This window comes from Stegodyphus dumicola, chromosome 4 (genome assembly GCF_044657685.1).
Source record: "Stegodyphus dumicola isolate Sdum_Otavi_A_Nest chromosome 4, ASM4465768v1".
Classification (NCBI taxonomy): Eukaryota; Metazoa; Arthropoda; class Arachnida; order Araneae; family Eresidae; genus Stegodyphus; species Stegodyphus dumicola.
In genome coordinates this window covers 48088647-48106853 of record NC_140771.1, presented here as the reverse complement: position 1 = coordinate 48106853, position 18207 = coordinate 48088647, and the positions used below count along the sequence as shown (strand labels likewise).

General features: G+C 29.4%; 1 protein-coding gene across 1 annotated transcript in view; it reads left to right on the top strand.

Moving 5' to 3' along the window:
• Rab4 (RAS oncogene family member Rab4) overlaps positions 1-14860 on the top strand; it is a 36843-nt gene extending 21983 nt beyond the window's left edge. The window contains exons 5-7 of the mRNA XM_035369914.2: positions 850-1004; positions 8846-8941; positions 12305-14860. Coding sequence (XP_035225805.1) covers positions 850-1004; positions 8846-8941; positions 12305-12417 — 364 coding nt within the window. The 3' untranslated portion in view covers positions 12418-14860. The remainder of the gene's footprint in view (positions 1-849; positions 1005-8845; positions 8942-12304) is intronic.
• Positions 14861-18207: the final 3347 nt, after the last annotated feature.

Here is an 18207-nt window from a genome sequence, read left to right as displayed (position 1 = left end):
ATTCAAAATATAATGGGAAAATTTTGGATGTCATTAAAGGCTTATGCAATAACTACTTCAACAATGAACTACCTCTCTTTTGTCCTTTGACTCTGATGATTTAATATGAATTGAGATTTTTAATATTTTTTGTCTTTTTTCAAGAGCAACCCCCCCAAAAAATTATCTTCTTTTTGTGGTAAAAAAGTATTGTGGCTTTTTTTACTCTTAAAGGCTTTTAAAAAGCTTTTACAACTTTTTAATCCTTTAATTTTTCAAGTCAAAGAGCTATTAACAAATGTAATTAATATGTTTTTCTTCTTGTGAGATGAAGATTTTGATATTTTATTAAAATTTTATAGTTTTTCACCTTTGGATGCTTCCATAGAGTTTTAATTCATTAACTTGTGTATAGGTGAGCCTTTTGTAACTGACACTTATATGTTTAAAGTATGTTAGTAACTGTTAATAAAAACTGATTGTTACTGACTGGAAAAAAATTTTTTTCCTACTTTTTGTGGTACAAAATTATTGTAGTTTTTTTTACTTTTAAATGCTTTTACAGCTTTTTAATCCTTTAATTTCTAAAATCAAAGAGTTATTAACAAATGTAATTAATATGTTTTTCTTCTTTTAAGATGAAGATTTTAATAATTTATTAAAATTTTATAGTTTTTCACCTTTGAATGCTTCCATAGTGTTTTAATCCATTAACTTGTATATAAAAGTTAGCCTTATGTAACTGACACTTAGATGCTTAAAGTATGTGAGTAACTGTTAATAAAAACTGATTGTTTGTACTTTATATATTACAGTTTCTAATTCTATAGTTATAATTTTTTTTTTTTTTTTTTTTTTTTTGAACTTTAGCCGTGAGTCATACAATTCCCTCTCTAATTGGCTGGTTGATGCTCGTACCCTCGCAAGTCCTAACATTGCTGTTCTGCTTGTTGGAAACAAAAAAGATTTAGAAGAAGATAGAGAAGTTACATTTTTGGAAGCTAGTAGATTTGCTCAGGAAAATGGTAAGTCTAATTTTGATAAATAGCATCAATGGGAGTTTCATCAAGCATAAAAATAGTGCTCATGCACCATAAGAAAGTGAGAAAAATAAATTTTGGGCTAATTTCAACATGTAGAGAGCCTTCAGAAATTTTAAAATAAATTGTCAGATTTGATTTTTTTTATGTTAATACTTAATTAAATATCCAGTGCTTGGAGATACTAAAATAAAGATGATCTCCAGTTACAAGGTTATTCACTTGTATTGTGACCAAATATAGGAAGAATGAAAATAGAACTTTAACTACCTTCTTGAATGCAAGCTCAATTTATTCTCTGTGTTAAATATTCAAAGCAGCTTTTTATAAAATGTACTGTATTTATGCATGTGTTTAGTTTGTAAAACAAAGCACTTGGAAAAAGTTCCAATTGTAGAATTCCATTGAGGAACAAGAAGAAAAATGTGGTTATACAGAAATATGGCAGCACTGCAAATTTCAAACAAAGAGATGAAAGTGATGGTTAATGTTTTTATATTAAGTTCCTATTTAGTGCATATTAAGCATGGATTGAGTGAGAGTGAATTACACAGTGATTTAGCCATGAAATTCAGGAAGAGTGAAAAATTAAGAGACTCTCTAATAAGTGAGAGGGAAGTTTCAAATAAAGAGCAGAAGTGATGCATATCAGTTTGACAACATTAATTGTTATTTTTACTGTGCTAAGCTATGTAAAGGTAGAAAATGATAATAAATTGCCTAATAATTTTAAATTGTTTTAGAATTATTCATTACATTTCAAGTATAGGCGATTCCTAATATTGGTTAAAATGTTGTGTAAAAAAGTACAGTCTGTAACAAATATGGTGTATGAATCTAAGTTGTTTGTTTATAATAATTTATAATTAGATGTGATCTACAGGAGATGTTTTGGTTATTAATATCCTTACATTACAAACATCATAAAAGTGGAATCAATGAATCACAGATAACAAACTTGTTTTTTAGTTATTTTATTTATGTAATGTTTTTATATTTTTCTGTGCCGATGTGGCACATTAATAAAATATTCACAAAAGAAATTCAGGACGACATGCAAAAAATTCTTAAATGCTTTCAACTATGTACAATGCTATTCAATGTAGAAGCTTTCAATTAATAGGAAATATCAGGTGAATCCTATCTATCAATTAAACCTGAATATAAGAATATCTTTTGAACAGTTTTGGTATTTTAAATCAATCTATCAAGAATGCGTGAGCTTAAATTAATCACTTTGAATCTTTTAGAATCAGAATTGATTTTTTGTACATGTGAAAACAATTTACTTTGTATTTCAATGAATGGTTCTCAGTTTAAAATATTTGAAGCTGTTTAAAATTTGATTTCAAATAATATAATTTCAGAGAGAGAATGGGGTCCAGATATAGTCGTAATTCTGGATTTTTTAATTTCTCAGATTCATAATTTCTGATTTAGGAAATGTAGATTCATAATGTTCTCAAATTTAGTTTTAGAACAAAAATAATCATTCAGATATTGTAAAAATTTAAGTTTTTAGATTATTGAAAGACTGTTTAAAGAATAAATAAAGCTCAGTGAGAGGTCAGACTTCTTATATGAGCAAACTGAGTTTGCTAAGAAATTTGTTTGATATAGAAAAGCTATTTTTGTTTGTATTATACAGAAAATGGAAAGAAAAAAAAAATATGTATTCAAACAAGAAGAAAATTGAAAACAAAAATATTCAGTATAAGGAAAACTAATTAAATTAATTTTAACTTGCTTTTATGGACCTGTTGCTAAAAATTCATTTAATTATATAAGTAATGGAATGCAGAACATTTCTTGAACAGTGATAGCCTTGATGTTACACAGACTGTGAAATATTATTTGTTCTCATAACTCAAAAAGCATATGTAACTTTTGGGTCACAAAGTCTCTCTGAGGACTGTTGGTTAAATTGTTAGGAATAATTTATTGAATAACTGAACAGTGTACAAAGTTCTCTACATTCCATGAATCATTCTATTCTTTTTTAAAGTTTCTCAGCTCCAATACCTATTACTATGCATATTTAGGCTTACCAGACATCCTGCTTTGAGTGGGACTATCTTGGTTTGACAATGGTCCCTTAGCACTGACCAGTTTGTCATTTTATCCCGGTTATTTGATAAAAGTTTAAAAGTGCAGAATATATCAGAAGTAAAAATAGTGCAGCCTCTGGTAAAAGAGTGATTTAGGAATTAAAATGTTCCCTCTGTTGCACTCACTGTTGCAGATCTAAATATTTTATATCTAAATACATTATCTACACTGATGTTTGTGAATTTGCGACACACTGAAGGAATTGGGCATTACTTTGGAATTACAAAGTTATTGCACATGCGTGGATTGTGAACCAGCCGTTTGTTCCATGTATGTAAAGGACTGCAAAGTTGCATTGAAATCTGTTTATAGTCCTCTGTCTATGATGAATGTTTAATTAGTGGTCAGTATGCCTTGTCAACAGCAGAGGGGGCCATACCAACAACTAACAGAGTTCGAACTAGGCTGCATCACTGGCATACAAGAGGGTGGACTTCTGTATTGAACAATCACAGCCCAAATGGAGCATAATGACACAACAGTGATGTGTGTTTGGAAAAAATGGACAGAGGAGAACCAAATAAGGTAAAATTTTGACAGTAGATTACACAATAGTGTAACGGCATGAGATGACGGACATCTCATCCGCATGGCTGTGACATCATACAGAGTCTGTAGCACAATGTTGGAACATGGCGACAGGTGTTGTGTTGTTTAGCTGCACAGTTTGCCACCATCTGCTGCAGAATAAACTGTATGCAAAAGTTCCTCTTTGCATGATTCCCCTGTCACTGAATCACAGATGCTTCCAATGGGCATGGCTATACAGTGCATAGCATGCCCTGTGGCAACAAGTTGTTGTCTGATGATTCTCGCTACAATCTGGAGTACAGCGATGGAAGAGTACATGTCAGACATTACAGAAGAAAATGTCTGCTCCTACAATATGCTATCCACCATCATACCGCACAAACGCCTGGCATCATGGTGTGGGGAGCTATTGAATAAAATTTTCGATCTCATCTAGTGCAGATTGTGGGCAACCTCAGCAGTGATTGCTGCATAAAGGAAGTTGTGAAGCCAGAAGTCACATGACCTTCACATGTTTCTTTGACTACACAAGCTTTAGGGCATAACAGGTTTCGCTTCTTCTATGGCCTGTTTATTGCCCGGATATGTTGCCCATTGAGCACGTCTGAAATTTCATTGGTTGGCAACTTGATTGTAGAGCTAGTGGAGCACACACAAAGACTGAACTTTGGCATCAAGCCATATTAAATGCCATTCCCCAAGATTACATGCCACAATGTATACAGGTTCTCATCGCTCAGCATGGTGGACACACAAAGTATTAATTTCCAATGTTCGTTTTGTTTTTTTGCCATGTAAATTTGATTGTTTATTTATTACACTATCAGTAATAAATGGAATAAATTTCATTCATTTCTGACAATTCCGTCATTATGTTGCATTTTTCACAAACATTAATATAGATCTAAAGACATTTAATGTTGTCTAGACATTTTCCTCAAAATGATGACAGATGTGTTTCTTTTGTTGAGTTATGAGACAACAGTTTTGGTAGAGGAGAATCTTTTATTTATAAATAAACAACAGTGTATTAACATGGTCTGAAATTGAAGCTTTAGGTGAAAAAAATTAATGAAACTATTGAAAATAATATAATAAACATGTATCAGCCTTCTCATTAAATAGTGATCGCAAAAGCTTTTGTGGTCAATTAATTATAAAATTTGGAAAAATTAAGTTATGAAAATTGGGTACAACTTTTCAATCATTAAAAATTGGGGGGGGGGGTATCCAACCTTGTTGCTCAAATAATAGAATACATTTTCATCATGCCAGGAACATGTCACATGGTCTGAAGAAAGATGCAGAACAGCTATATCAACCATAAAAGCATTACCGAGCTGCACAATTAGTAATAAACTAAATGTCAGTGATTGTTATATTGCTTTGCTTTCCTGGAAAGCAATCTAAAGTTAGCAATTATTTTTAGAGACCAGAATGGTAATGTGTGAAATATTGTAGTGAAACATAAATTAACTTTTAACCGGGGAGTGAATGCACTCAACCGGCTCGTGTTTTTTGAAGAAAAAAACTGTTACTCTTCAGGTAAAAGTGTTGCATTTATGCCAAAATTTTATGATCAAACTTAAAAAATATGCAGAATATTGAAATTAACATTTTAATTTAAATTTATATAATATATTTTATGAAATAAAATTTTTTAAAGGAATAGAAAAACATATTATATTAATATAGAATTTATTAATTAGAATTATTAACCTGAATAATAATATAATGAATTCTATATTATTATATTAATATAGAATTCATTGTATTATTATTCAGGTTATTCACAAATTATTATTCAGGTTTATTAGGAATATACTGCCTGAAAGAACATCTTCATCAGAAAGCTTTAAGTTTTTCATCAATTATGAACTCACCAACAGTGTAATATTTGTATCAGTTATTCACAAAATTTTCAAAAAAACTCTTATAGGTGCAAGTTTATCTGATTCTTTCTTGATGGAACGAGTTCCTATGTCATCAAATTGCAAACATCTTAATAAAAAAAGAAAACACTTGTAGGACATAGTTTTGTGGAAAATTTCCAAGCCGGTTCCATCTGTTGCCCACAGATCCCACACATTTATATGAGATGACATAATGCCACAAAAATATAAAAGACCTATAAAAGTGCAAATTTCAATTACAGTTGTGTGATGAGCATCTCTTCTCACTTTGAAAGCTGTCAGAAATAGATGCAAAATAAATATTAGTATAACTGACGACTTTCAGCAATATTTGTTCACTTAGTAAGAGCTCCCACGATTCATTAGGAGCCTGCCCATATTTTGCCTTACCAGTGTTTCCAGGCAATTTAGTACAGTACAAAGTCCGTAATCTGAACTTGTCAGGACTTCGGTGATTCCGGATTAGGGGTTTTTCCGGATTATAGATCATCAATTCTAATCTGGTAAGATGGCATGCCGAAATTATACAATTAAAAATATGAAACTGTAATTTATGAAATAAAGAGCAATTATGATGTAAAGGATATCAAAAATTATAAAAAAAAAGCTTAATATTTATTTGTTTACTTTATTTAACATTTTGTTCAATGTAAGTTGTTTAAGTTGCTTTGTTTTTTTGGCTAATACTTTCTCTTTATAAACAGACATAATTTCTTGTTCAGTTACAAAGTTCCAATGTTCAAGTCCTGTAATTGCTGTATCAGGAATACCGACTAACTAGTGAACATCGAAACATGCTTTCGCGTTGTAGTTACTTTGGCAGCTCTAGAATTGGAAACTCTTTTTGAGACATACTTGAAAATTCAAGCTTAATTTTTATGGAATTGCTCTAACAGTCTGCAAAAAATAATAAGCTGGATCCAATTAGAAGATTAAGGAACAGCACAATTTGCAACATTAACTGAAATACCTTAGAATCAGTAAAGATAATTTTAGCCTAGCTTAAACCATCCGTTATACATTAAATGCACATGCATAAATGCATTACGTGCATGCGTAAAATATACAAAAAAAAAAAAAAAAAGTTTGTGGCTTTGAGATCTGGATTATAGATCATTCTGGATAATTGATCCAGATTACGGACTTTGTACCGTAATAATATTACGAGTAGGAGCTCTAACGAGTAGGAGCTTTAGGCTTTTTTCTTGACCATTGGTTGCCTTTTCCAATAAAGCAATAAATGTCATTCTCATTTCCGTTTTCAGAATGCATCTCGATTTCTGAATCAGTATCATGAGAACTAAAAAATTCATTATAACTTTCATCTTCAGTTTCAACATTTGATACATCTTCTAATAATTTTGCAAACGTAAGCTTTCTTCCTTAAAGGATAAATTACGTAACATGTTTACAGCTTTCTGTGCTACCACAAACAAACTATGTTACAGCAATGCGAATAGATGCGCTGGGTCTGAAAGGCCCGAATAGATCAAAACAATCTTTCAATCAAATTTGCGGCGAAGAACTTCAGAAACGTAAAGAGGATGGCTTTGGAGGAGACTGCACTGAACCACAACCATTTGGGAAAAATAGGGGTGTCTTCAGAAATGTATTTTTAATCGGGCGGGCATACTCGATCAATTAAAAATGTTAATCAATTAAAAAAAGTATGCTTGTTGTTTAGTTTGTGAAATTGTTTGAAACTATATGTGTAGGCATATATGTGTGTGTTTCACATTAATATTAAGAATTATTTGAAATTATGTTGGATATGAAATTATGTTGAAATAATGTTTACTGTATGGTAGTTTTTCAGGATTTTTGAAATGGGATCACAATCATCCTTGCAATTTGAAAAAGTGAAAAAAAAAAAAAAATGAAATAATTTTAATGACAGTTTGCATTTTAAATAAAAGTGAATCTTTTTTAACGCTAATGTTAATGTTATGTTAAAAGTGTAATGTATATGAATGCTACAAATAGAAATATCACTTTTGATTAGTTTATTTGATTATGGTAAAGACTTGAGGGCTATATGTCTAAGAGGAGGATTTTCTAAGGGAAACTGACTCACATAATTGTTACACATGGGCAAAATCAGAAAAATGGCCATACAACCAGGCCATTTGCCAAGATTTAAATCTTGGACCAAACTACCAATGTTCAGTGACTTTAGTGCTCAACTGCTGGTGGGCATATCACTTTTGAAGTTCATATTATATTAATGAATTTAGATAAAATTTTGACTAGTGCCATTAGAAACTCCTCCACAAAAGATTTCCTCCTCTTAGGCAGATAACCCTTGTGGTTTTGCCATATTCAAATAACATAACCTTTTCTTATTAAATATTATTTGATCAGAATTGTCTGTATCAATCTAGCCATTTGTAGAATTTTTTATGATGATTTAACTGATATCAGATCAGTTATGTTAAATTATATAAATTTAATATTTGTGGTAAATTTTGTTGTCATGTACTAATTTGCTTCCACAGAATAATATGTATATTAACTGTAAATTTCATTTTCAGTGTACTTAATTTTCCTTTCATTCTTAAGACTCTTTCATTATAAAAGTGTAAGAAAACTACAAAGTGAAATTAGCCAAACAACATAAAATTTAGAATATTTAATTAAATACAAATATATTTGGGATCAAAATCATCTTATAAGTAGTTCAGTAATCTGAATCTTGCATTATAAAGTGAGTTTAGGTTATCTGATTATTATAAAGTGAGTTTATTTGTAAGGGCATCACTGTGCAGCAGGAGAACCTTCCAGAGAATGGGTTTTTTATATTTGAAGGTTGGCAGCTGTGCATTTTACACAACATGAACAAAATGTTTTAAAGAATGTATGTTAAGTGAAAATAAATCTCATAACCAGATAAAAGCAGACTAGCTATTTGGAAGATTTAAGTGGATTTTATGGGAAGATATTTTTCACGTCCTTTTCGTAATGTCTGTCCTTGCATTTTATTCCTTTTCAAAAAGTTTTATGTTCATAAAGAATTTCCTTTCAAGAAATATAAAAAATGTATATATCAGCATTTTAATAAGAACTGGTCTCTTGAAATGCTGTGTGTCTTGCATTTTTTACTAAGACCAGATGAAGAATTTTGCTAATTGTATAATAATAATATTTCATTTAGATTAGTAAATCTGTATGGACACTAAGTTAAAGCTGATGCTTGAATCTTTTACTCAAATATATTTCAATGAATTTGCTGTCAAAAATTGTTTTTCTTTTCTCATATATTTTTGTTGATTTCAGAGCTAATGTTTCTGGAGACGAGTGCTCTTACTGGTGAAAATGTTGAAGAAGCATTTTTAAAATGTTCTAAAACAATTCTTGCAAAGATAGAAGCTGGTAAGATATTTGCAGAAATATTTTTATCACTAAACTAAGAGCTGAAATGTAAAATTTATTACTTCACTAAAACTTTTCAAGTCCCAGATTCTTATTATTTGCCTGTTAAATTTCACATGTTTGGAAATGCCAATATGAATTTTCATGACTGAGATTTTGGCCTTTTCATTTATGCTGATTATGTATGTTAGTATTATGTTCGTCACCTATAAGTTTATATGATTTGACTTTATTTTTCCCCATCTGAATTTTTATTTTAGCCATATTTTTCTGTATCATGTTTTTCCTTCATTTCTTATGCTTTGTATTGAAATATGTGCTAATTCATAGAATTGACCGGCAGGAACAGTTAACTGTTTAACTGTAATTAAATCTGTTAGCAGAGATTAAGGTTACTGTTTAAATTCATTCTGTTTATTCCACCAAAATCAACTTTTAATTCACTGTAATGAACTGGGTTACTGTATAAATTGATCCCTTTATTCCACCAAAATTACTTTTTAATTAAATGTAATTAAATCTCTTAGCTAAGATTTGGGTTACTGTTTAAATTCATTCTGTTTATTCCACCAAAATCAACTTTTAATTCACTGTAATGAACTGGGTTACTGTATAAATTGATCCCTTTATTCCACCAAAATTACTTTTTAATTAAATGTAATTAAATCTCTTAGCTAAGATTTGGGTTACTGTTTAAATTCATACTCTATATTCCTTAAAAATCAATCCTTTTTGCCAAATGGATTCTTTTGTTATATGCATAGATGTAGGAGTAGCTTCTTTTCTTCTGCATATTGCCAAATTGCTGACTTTAACATTAATTTATTTTAAAAAAAACTGATTTGGTGATTTTTTTAAGCAAATGTAGTATTGGTATTATTATAAGTAAAGCCATTGAAATCATAGCAATATATTAAAATTGCATTTTTTAGGAAAATGGCATTAAAATAAAATTATTTCCATTTGCCACGTTTTAAAACATTTTAACCTTTTATTTTGGCAATTTTCAGATATCTTGAATATCTGAAAATTGAATCTGGATTTGAAACAAGATTGAATTGGAATAAATTAGAATTTTATGTATTACTTTTTAGCAAAAGGAAAAGAGCTATTTGAATTATTTTAAAATTGATTTAATTTGTCTAATTTTTATGATGAATGTTTTTCTTGTAATTTTTCAAAAATATTTCGATTTTTTTTTTTTAAACCTATGCGTGCTAGAACCTGCATTTATATACAGAAATGAAAAATATGCCAGGGTTTGAAACATATAAATATTGATTAAATCTCTTGTTTAGTGGTAATATCACATGTTTCAAAATAAAGCCATATCTAATTTATCATTTAAAAATGTTATGAAACATGCATTGTTAGTATATTTTTCTGCTATGGCAAAGCATGGATGACACTACCTCAGAAAATTGGTTTCTAAATTGTTTCATTCCATAAACATGGGAATATTGATGTTGGGTTTCTTTCTAAAATTTCCTCATAAGCTTCTTTCCTGAATTTTTTTTTTCAAAAGTCTTGATTTTTAGTCTCGCGTAATTGTCAGGTATCTTGATGGCAAAGACTTAAGGAAAAACCTATAGCAAATTGAGGAATGTTTTAATGCTATTATTACACAATAAATGAATTTTACAGGAAAAATTTGATGAATTTCTCATAGCATTTGGAGAATTTTTGGGAAAAGCTGTGAGAATGTTTATCTAAATTTTCTATGATATTTCCTTATCATTATGGTACTTGTTATTTTAATGATACCTAGAGCTCTCTCGTTAATAAACTGTGATAAAACAGCAATCATACTCAAAGCTCATCTTGTGACACTGAGACTATAAGTGACTGTGATAAGACTGCTAGCTGTTTGGTGATGTTACCAAGAGATCTGAGTAGGGTTGCTGTTTTGGTGCAGTTCATTAATGAAAGGGCTGTTGATGGCATTTAAATAATGGGGTCTATAATAATAAGGTAATACTTAAAAAAAAAAAAAAAATTGTGTCCTTTATATCTTTCTTTCATTTTTTTGTTCTTTTATTTTATGAATTTTTAGTACTAAAAATATGAGAAAGTGTAAAAAATGATTTTAATCTTATCACATTAATTATCATTTGTAGAAAGAAATTTTTGTTTTAGTAAATATATTGAAGTTCGGAAATTTAAGATTCATATTATATATCTGAAGTGCATTATCACATTTATGAAGTTTTGTCGGGTTATTCTCAATATTGAAAGTAGGAAAGTGGAGTAAAGAAGATTAACAACTTCTAGTAAGATTAGAACTATGAAGTAAGATCAGCAACTTCTGCATATTCTAAATGTGCTTTTTTTGAGGCTAACAAAAACTTGAAACTCATCATTACATTTATGAAACTTTGTAGGATTATTCAAAATATTGAAATTGTGAAAGAAATAAGATTAACAACTTCTGCATCTTCTAAGTGTGCATTTTTTTAGACTAACGAAAATTTATAATTAAACTGAAGATTCCAGAGATGAAGAATAAAATTTTTTATACGACTGTTATTGAGAAGATAGTAACAGTTTTAACATATGAAGCAGACTAGTAAGAACATTGATTTATTTTACCAAAGCAAACTACCTTAAAAAAACAGTTAAAAATACAGGGAAAGAGAAGTAAATGAGCTAAAATACATTAGTTAGGGAAGCAGATATAAATATGCTAAAATAGCCAGAACAAATTTAGATTAAAAAGAAAATTATATGTGTCACTTAAATTAGAAAATTTTCTTAGATTTTGATTTTAATAGTGCTTTTTTTAAGGAATATTTAAAAAAAAAATAAATGAATATTTTTATAGTGACCATGTAAATCTTTAAAATATGTGCGATTGTTATAAGTGTAAAATGCGAGTGTTTGAAGGAATTATAGCCCTAGTTTATTGTTAATTTTTAGATAACTTTTAGAGAAATAGTTTTTATTCTTAAATTTGTTGTACAATATTAAATATTAAAATGAGTATAATATTAGTGCAACCTAAATGCATTTAAAAAAAAAAAAAACTATTTATTTATTTTCTTTTATTAGAAAAACATTGCAAGACTGAAGTCTTTAGATAATAACTTTGATGTACATAGATTCTATTTGCTTATTGGTCTTTAATTTTATCATTCATAGACTTTATGAATGATAAAAGTCCTTAATTTTCATGTAGAGAAATGTGCACTAACTCTGCTATCAGAATTCCACTATTGTGTTATTTGTTGTCAGCTTAAATGGTATCTATTACTTGGCATTTTATAAATTATAAGGTAAAGGAAGAATACATGTAAATATTAAGAAGCAAAATTAGAAATTTGTCTCTTGCTCGCAAAGCTGTATTTTAAACCATTTATTTTGTAGGTGAACTGGATCCTGAAAGAATAGGTTCTGGGATACAGTATGGAGATGCATCTCTTCGTCGTCTTACTCGTCACCAACAGCGACAGCAAAGAGTTGCAGATTGTTCTTGTTGAAGCAGAATGAATACAATTTTCATGATTTTTTTAATAAGCAGAACTCTATACTACAAAATATATTTAAGCATATGTTATTTATAAAAAATATATTTTCTGTTCCCCCCCCCCTCCAATTTTGTTAATTGGTAAAAGGAAAACATTTTTTTTTCCAAGAGACAGAAATTTATAAACATATTTGCCTTTTCCAGTTCAGATTTTTAAAGAGCTTTTTTCGTTTTTTTAAATTTAAATTTGTGTTACTCTGCTTCATTATTTTTTTCTTAGAACTGCAGATAAGTAACTAAAATGCAGTGGTGTTTAATGTTTGCTTTTTGAAATAAGTAATATTGTATTATGATATAAATTAACTGACAAAAATTATTGTAATTGAAATGCTTTATTCACTGTTAAGTATGTTAGTTGCTTTACCTAATGCTTGAATTAAAATCATGCTATGATCATCTTCAAGGAACTTAATGTTTGAAAAACTTGGTCCATTAAATATATCATATAATAATAATGAAACCAGCAATAAATGATGTTTCAAGATAGTTCATTAAATTTCAGTACAGTTCATTTCTTTATAGAGAGTTATTTGATTATATACAAAATAAAATTACTATTTTTGTGTAATTTATTGCATTTACTTTAATCAGTCATTCCTTTTAATTTAGAACTGTAAGCAAACCTCCAAGGTACAGCATTTATGCTATTTTTTTAAAAAAATTATTTGAGGAATTTCAAAAACATTCCCACATCTCTTTGTATTCTAAAAATCATGCTTTGTATATAAATATGCAGCTGCTTTTGTATGTTAGATGGGAGTGAGTTGTTTGATTGTGTTATTGCTTGAATTATATTTTATTTTTGTTCTATTTATTTAAAAATGGTGAGTTCAAAGTATGAATAATGTGACAAAAATTGATTTTCAGTTTTCCTTTTTCCTCCAAGTCTTTTGTGCCAGAAATGTTGAATAAATAGTAGTTTTTATATTTTGTTTTTCCATCATTTTAATAAAAATTTGAAGAGTAAACTTAAATTTATGAAGTCCTTAAATAATGAATTCAAAACGAAAAGTTTTGACATCATTATTGTATTTGTTAAGCTAGTTTGCTGATTCTTCTAAGTTGTTTATTACATTTATCAATATTAAATTTGTTAAAGTTAGTATTTATTAATATTTTCTCTAAAAATAGTGTAAAATGTATTTTGTATTTTCCCATAAAACCATGAACTTTGGTGTATTATTTTAAGCATAGTCAACATATTATTTTAAGTTTAAAATTCATTCAAAAACTTTTCCCTTTTTTTTAATCTGCTTTTAAAGATTTCTTTTGAGTAAGTAGGCTTGATCTAAATTAAAATCATTTTCAATGGTAATATTTGATTGTTTTTGTTTTATGTATTTTTGTATTTATTGCATTAACTAGCAAGCATTTTAATGTTCCTATTGTTTTTTTGGATTGTATTTTTCATGTATAAAATTAATTCTAAATTTTTTGTATTGTACTACATTACATCATTGATGTCAATAGACTGTATATTGAAGTTTCATTAAATGCATATGAATGTAATTTTCAATCTGAGATTTTACTGTTAAAATTTCTGCATGTGAAGTATGTTTTGGAGTCTACTTTGGAAAAAAAAAAGTCCTTTCTCCCCTTTCCTGTTTATGCCATTTAAGTTTTTAAATGTTAAAATGGTATTTGTTATATTAAATTTGAATATCTGAGTATTTCATTCTAGTTACTGATAATAAAACTGTGAGCATTTTATTTTTATTAAAAGTAATACACTTTATTGATGGCTGTCATTTCTGTTAATTAGCTGAGAATATAAATATCCAATGCTTTTAAAATAATTCAAAATTACAATAGATAACATTCAAAAATCAGCTTGAAAAATTATATGCAGTCCGTTATAGGAAAATAATATAAATAAATGTATATATTGTAAACAGGTAAGAAGCTGTAAAACTGTATGCTGGGGAAAACACTACATTTAATCTTAAAAAAAAATATTTCTGAAGTATTTGTCTCAGATTTTATAGCAAATCTTGTTACTCTGTAGTAATCTTGTAACTACTGTATCAATATTTTGGCTGAATACATTAGATTTATAATCTGTCCACAATTAATAAAATAATGAAGAAAATGAGTGTATTGTAACTATTTAATAATTCTTTGCTGTGTATTGTAATATATTATCATCATAGTGTAAAACTTGTATGAAATGGTATAAAACATTGTATGAAATGGCTAGTAGTAATAGTTATAGCAAAAAGTGCTTTTCACAAATTAATGATGAATTATGCTAGTATTATGTAACACTGGCTTGAAATTTTGTGGTTGTGGTCATATCTGCATTTACTTAAATTGAAGTCAAATGTTGTTGCTGTAATCCTGAATTTAAAAAAATGTATATATGTATTTTTAAATAAATTATTACATTTCTAAACTAATTTTGAATATGTTTTTTATGCAAAAATTTATCAATGCCTAGCACCCAAGAAAAAACATTTTTCATTTTGACATTTTAAGAATTCAGTAGTTATTACATGTTTTCTATGCAGATTTTTATTTTTCATTTTTATTTAATTATTTTTTTTTTCTTTGTCAATAAAATTTACAGTTTGATACATAAAGACCATTTTCCAGATACAAAATTTTGGGTTAGTATTCCATGCCATTATGGTTTAATATACATTCATGAAACAAGAAGAGCTTTGAACTTTTACACTGAAGAGCATAATTTTATTTCTGGAGGTGGGATGGATTCTTAAATCTTCCATTTTCTGTCATTGCTGGTCAAAAATCAGTTCCATATCAGTGCAATCAAAATTATTCAGCAAACTAGTTCTATTACAGAAATAGATTTCCTGAAGGTATTTCACTTACATAAAAATTTTTTCATTGCTATTAAATGATCCAAATTCTAATCCCTTTTAATTGTCATATCTTCAAAAATTTATTTCCTAAAAATTCATTCATTAGATCAGGGGATGGCAGTCTTTTGGTCATCGAGGGCACAAAATAAAATTCTAAATTTTTAGCGGGCATTCCCAGGTTTCATAATCAAACGTTATATTACAAACTAGTTTTGTTTAAAAGATATAAATTTATTTAAATAACAAATATTTATAATTTATACTCTTTAAATAATTTTTTTATGTTACTCTGAAATTGGTGTTTGTAATTCATCTGCTATCTTATTATATTAATTGACAATATAATATGAGTTGCATGCCCTTAAACAATTATTGAAATGCAAATCACTAAGTTTTGAAAGATACTTCAAATAAATCATATTTGAAAACATCTCACAATTATAGTTACTTGAGCAATAAGAGTTATCCACATGACTTTAAAGTAAGATACTGATTTCTGTTTATCAAGTTCCAAACTATCTTATTAGTTTCAGAAACTTTTAAAATAACATCTGTTTTGCAAACTTACTGTGTCTAAGTGTTCCGTATTGTCAAGACGAAAAATACTTAAAAATTGATGTTTTCTCCATCTGTAATATTGGGTCATATAAAAAGTCTCTGCACTTTTTTGGCACATTTTTCAACAAAAATTTTCTTTTTGAAAATCAATTTTAATCAAGTACATATTGACCATTATTATCTATGACCTTTTGCAATTTTTCCAGTTCCTTCATAATTTCATCGGTATAGAACTTCTGTGGTTTATTGTCAGAAAACTTGGCCAAGTGATTTTCAGCGGTGCTTCAGTCGGCCAATTTTTTACCATCAAGAGAGTTTTGTAGAGACCGAAACAAATGGTAGTCAGATGGAGCAAAGTCCGGGCTATACAGTGGGTGCATCAAAATTTCCCAACAAAGCTCTGTCGATATGTTCCGAGTCATCAAAGATGTGTTTGGCCACATATTATCGTGATGAACACAACTCCCTTTCTATTGGTCAATTCTATTACGTAGGCCTCGCGATTTTTTTGTGACTTTTTGAGTCTGCTTTTGCTACTTTAGCTAAAAATTTTCTGGCAAAACTGGTAGTGCATCTTTTACATTGAAATTTCCGGAACGGAATCGAGCAAACCACTCCCGTGTACTTTGTTTACTCACAGCATTCTCACCGTACACTTTACAAATTTTCAGCATGTTTTTGCAGCGTTTTAACCTTTTTTTATAGTAAAAAAGCATCACATTTCGTATTTCTTCAGATATTTCACTCATATCTCAAATTCATATAACTTTTTACACGAGCAACAAATTAAAAAACTATTTTCACAAGCAATCGAAGCTGAATATCACCTTTTAAGCACATGTTCATTTGAGACAATCGGGTGAGTGTTGCTGGATATGTAGGCATTGAAACCATCTAGTGGCAAAATAGTGTGGAGACTTTTGATTTGACCCAATATTAAAGGGATTTGTGAAGAATTTTAAGATAGGCTCTAAACTCACAAAGTTAACAAAGCTAGAATCAAATTCAGTTTGCAATGCAGACACAGTTTGAAGATACGAGTCTGTATTAATATTATGCTTATTCAGACCTTCTGCCATTTTTTTAGTATCGGGGAATGCGTTATCGATTTTCTTAAGAGATGAAACTTATACAATTTTAACATGGACTTGGAAGCTATTGATAACACTGATCATATCAGCAACGTGATTATTCCTGCACTGTAATTTCAAATTTAGCTCATTAAGTTTCAATGTTAAATCGGCCAAAAAAGTAAAATTTGTTAACCAGTTTTCGTCTTTCAGCTGTTCGTAGTTTTTTTCCTTGGGATGTTAGAAATTCTTTTACTTTTGATAAATCCGTCAAGCATGTTTCACGAACGAACAAGCCAACGAACCTCAGTGGGCAAAAGAAGATCGCTAAATTGTGTACCTTCGTCATTGTCTAAACGCAGTTTAAGTAATCAATGTTGCACTCCACTTGTCTTCATTTGAATTGATTACTTTTGTAATAACAGCGATTACATCTTGGAATTCAATTAGTTTTACACACAGGGATTGCTGGTGTATAATGCAGAGATATGAAATAAATTTTGGAAGAAAAGGATCTTGTTGGCATAAAGCAATGAATCCAACAGTCTTTTCCTGTCATGGCTTGCACACTGTCAGTTGTTAACGAAGATAGTTTTTTAGCAACAATCAAAAATGCATGTTTTCATAAAATAAATCCTTTCTTCTTATGCACTCTATGTAGATTTTTAGAAACTCTTCTTTTATAGTAAAATCGTCAAAAGGCATCTTGACACTTATTGCCAATTGTACTATATCTGTTATATCTTTCGATTCATCCAGTTGTAAGGCCAAACAATGAACATTTGTTGATATCTTTTATCAATCGGGTTTCTAAGTGGCCTGCGATTGTTTCAGTTCTCCTCATAAATAGTTCTAGCATATGTAACAGCTAAATTATATGCTTTTAAAACTGCTTTTTGGAAAAATGAAATTATAATTGTGGAGACAGAAAGTACTGAAAATTATAAATCTAGAAGGAAAGAAGTAGAGGAAGAAGTAGGCCCGGTGGCGCAGTGGCTCGCGCATTGCGCTGCAGCACCATAGATCCGACCCCAGGCTGGGCAAGGTCGACTCAGCCTTTCATCCCTTGATTTCTGTTCTTTGGGTCAATAAAATGAGTACCAAGTTCGCTTGGGGACTAAACACTGGGGGTCCTGTGACAAGCTGACCACTTGTTCAGGGCATATGCTTGCGCACCTCAGGGCCCACAGTCAAGAAAGCAGATTTCGGGGCACTGCAGGCATTGGCCCACTAGGGCTGTTACGCCACTGAAATTAGTTAAGTTTAGAGGAAGAAGTAAAGAGAATTTTATTC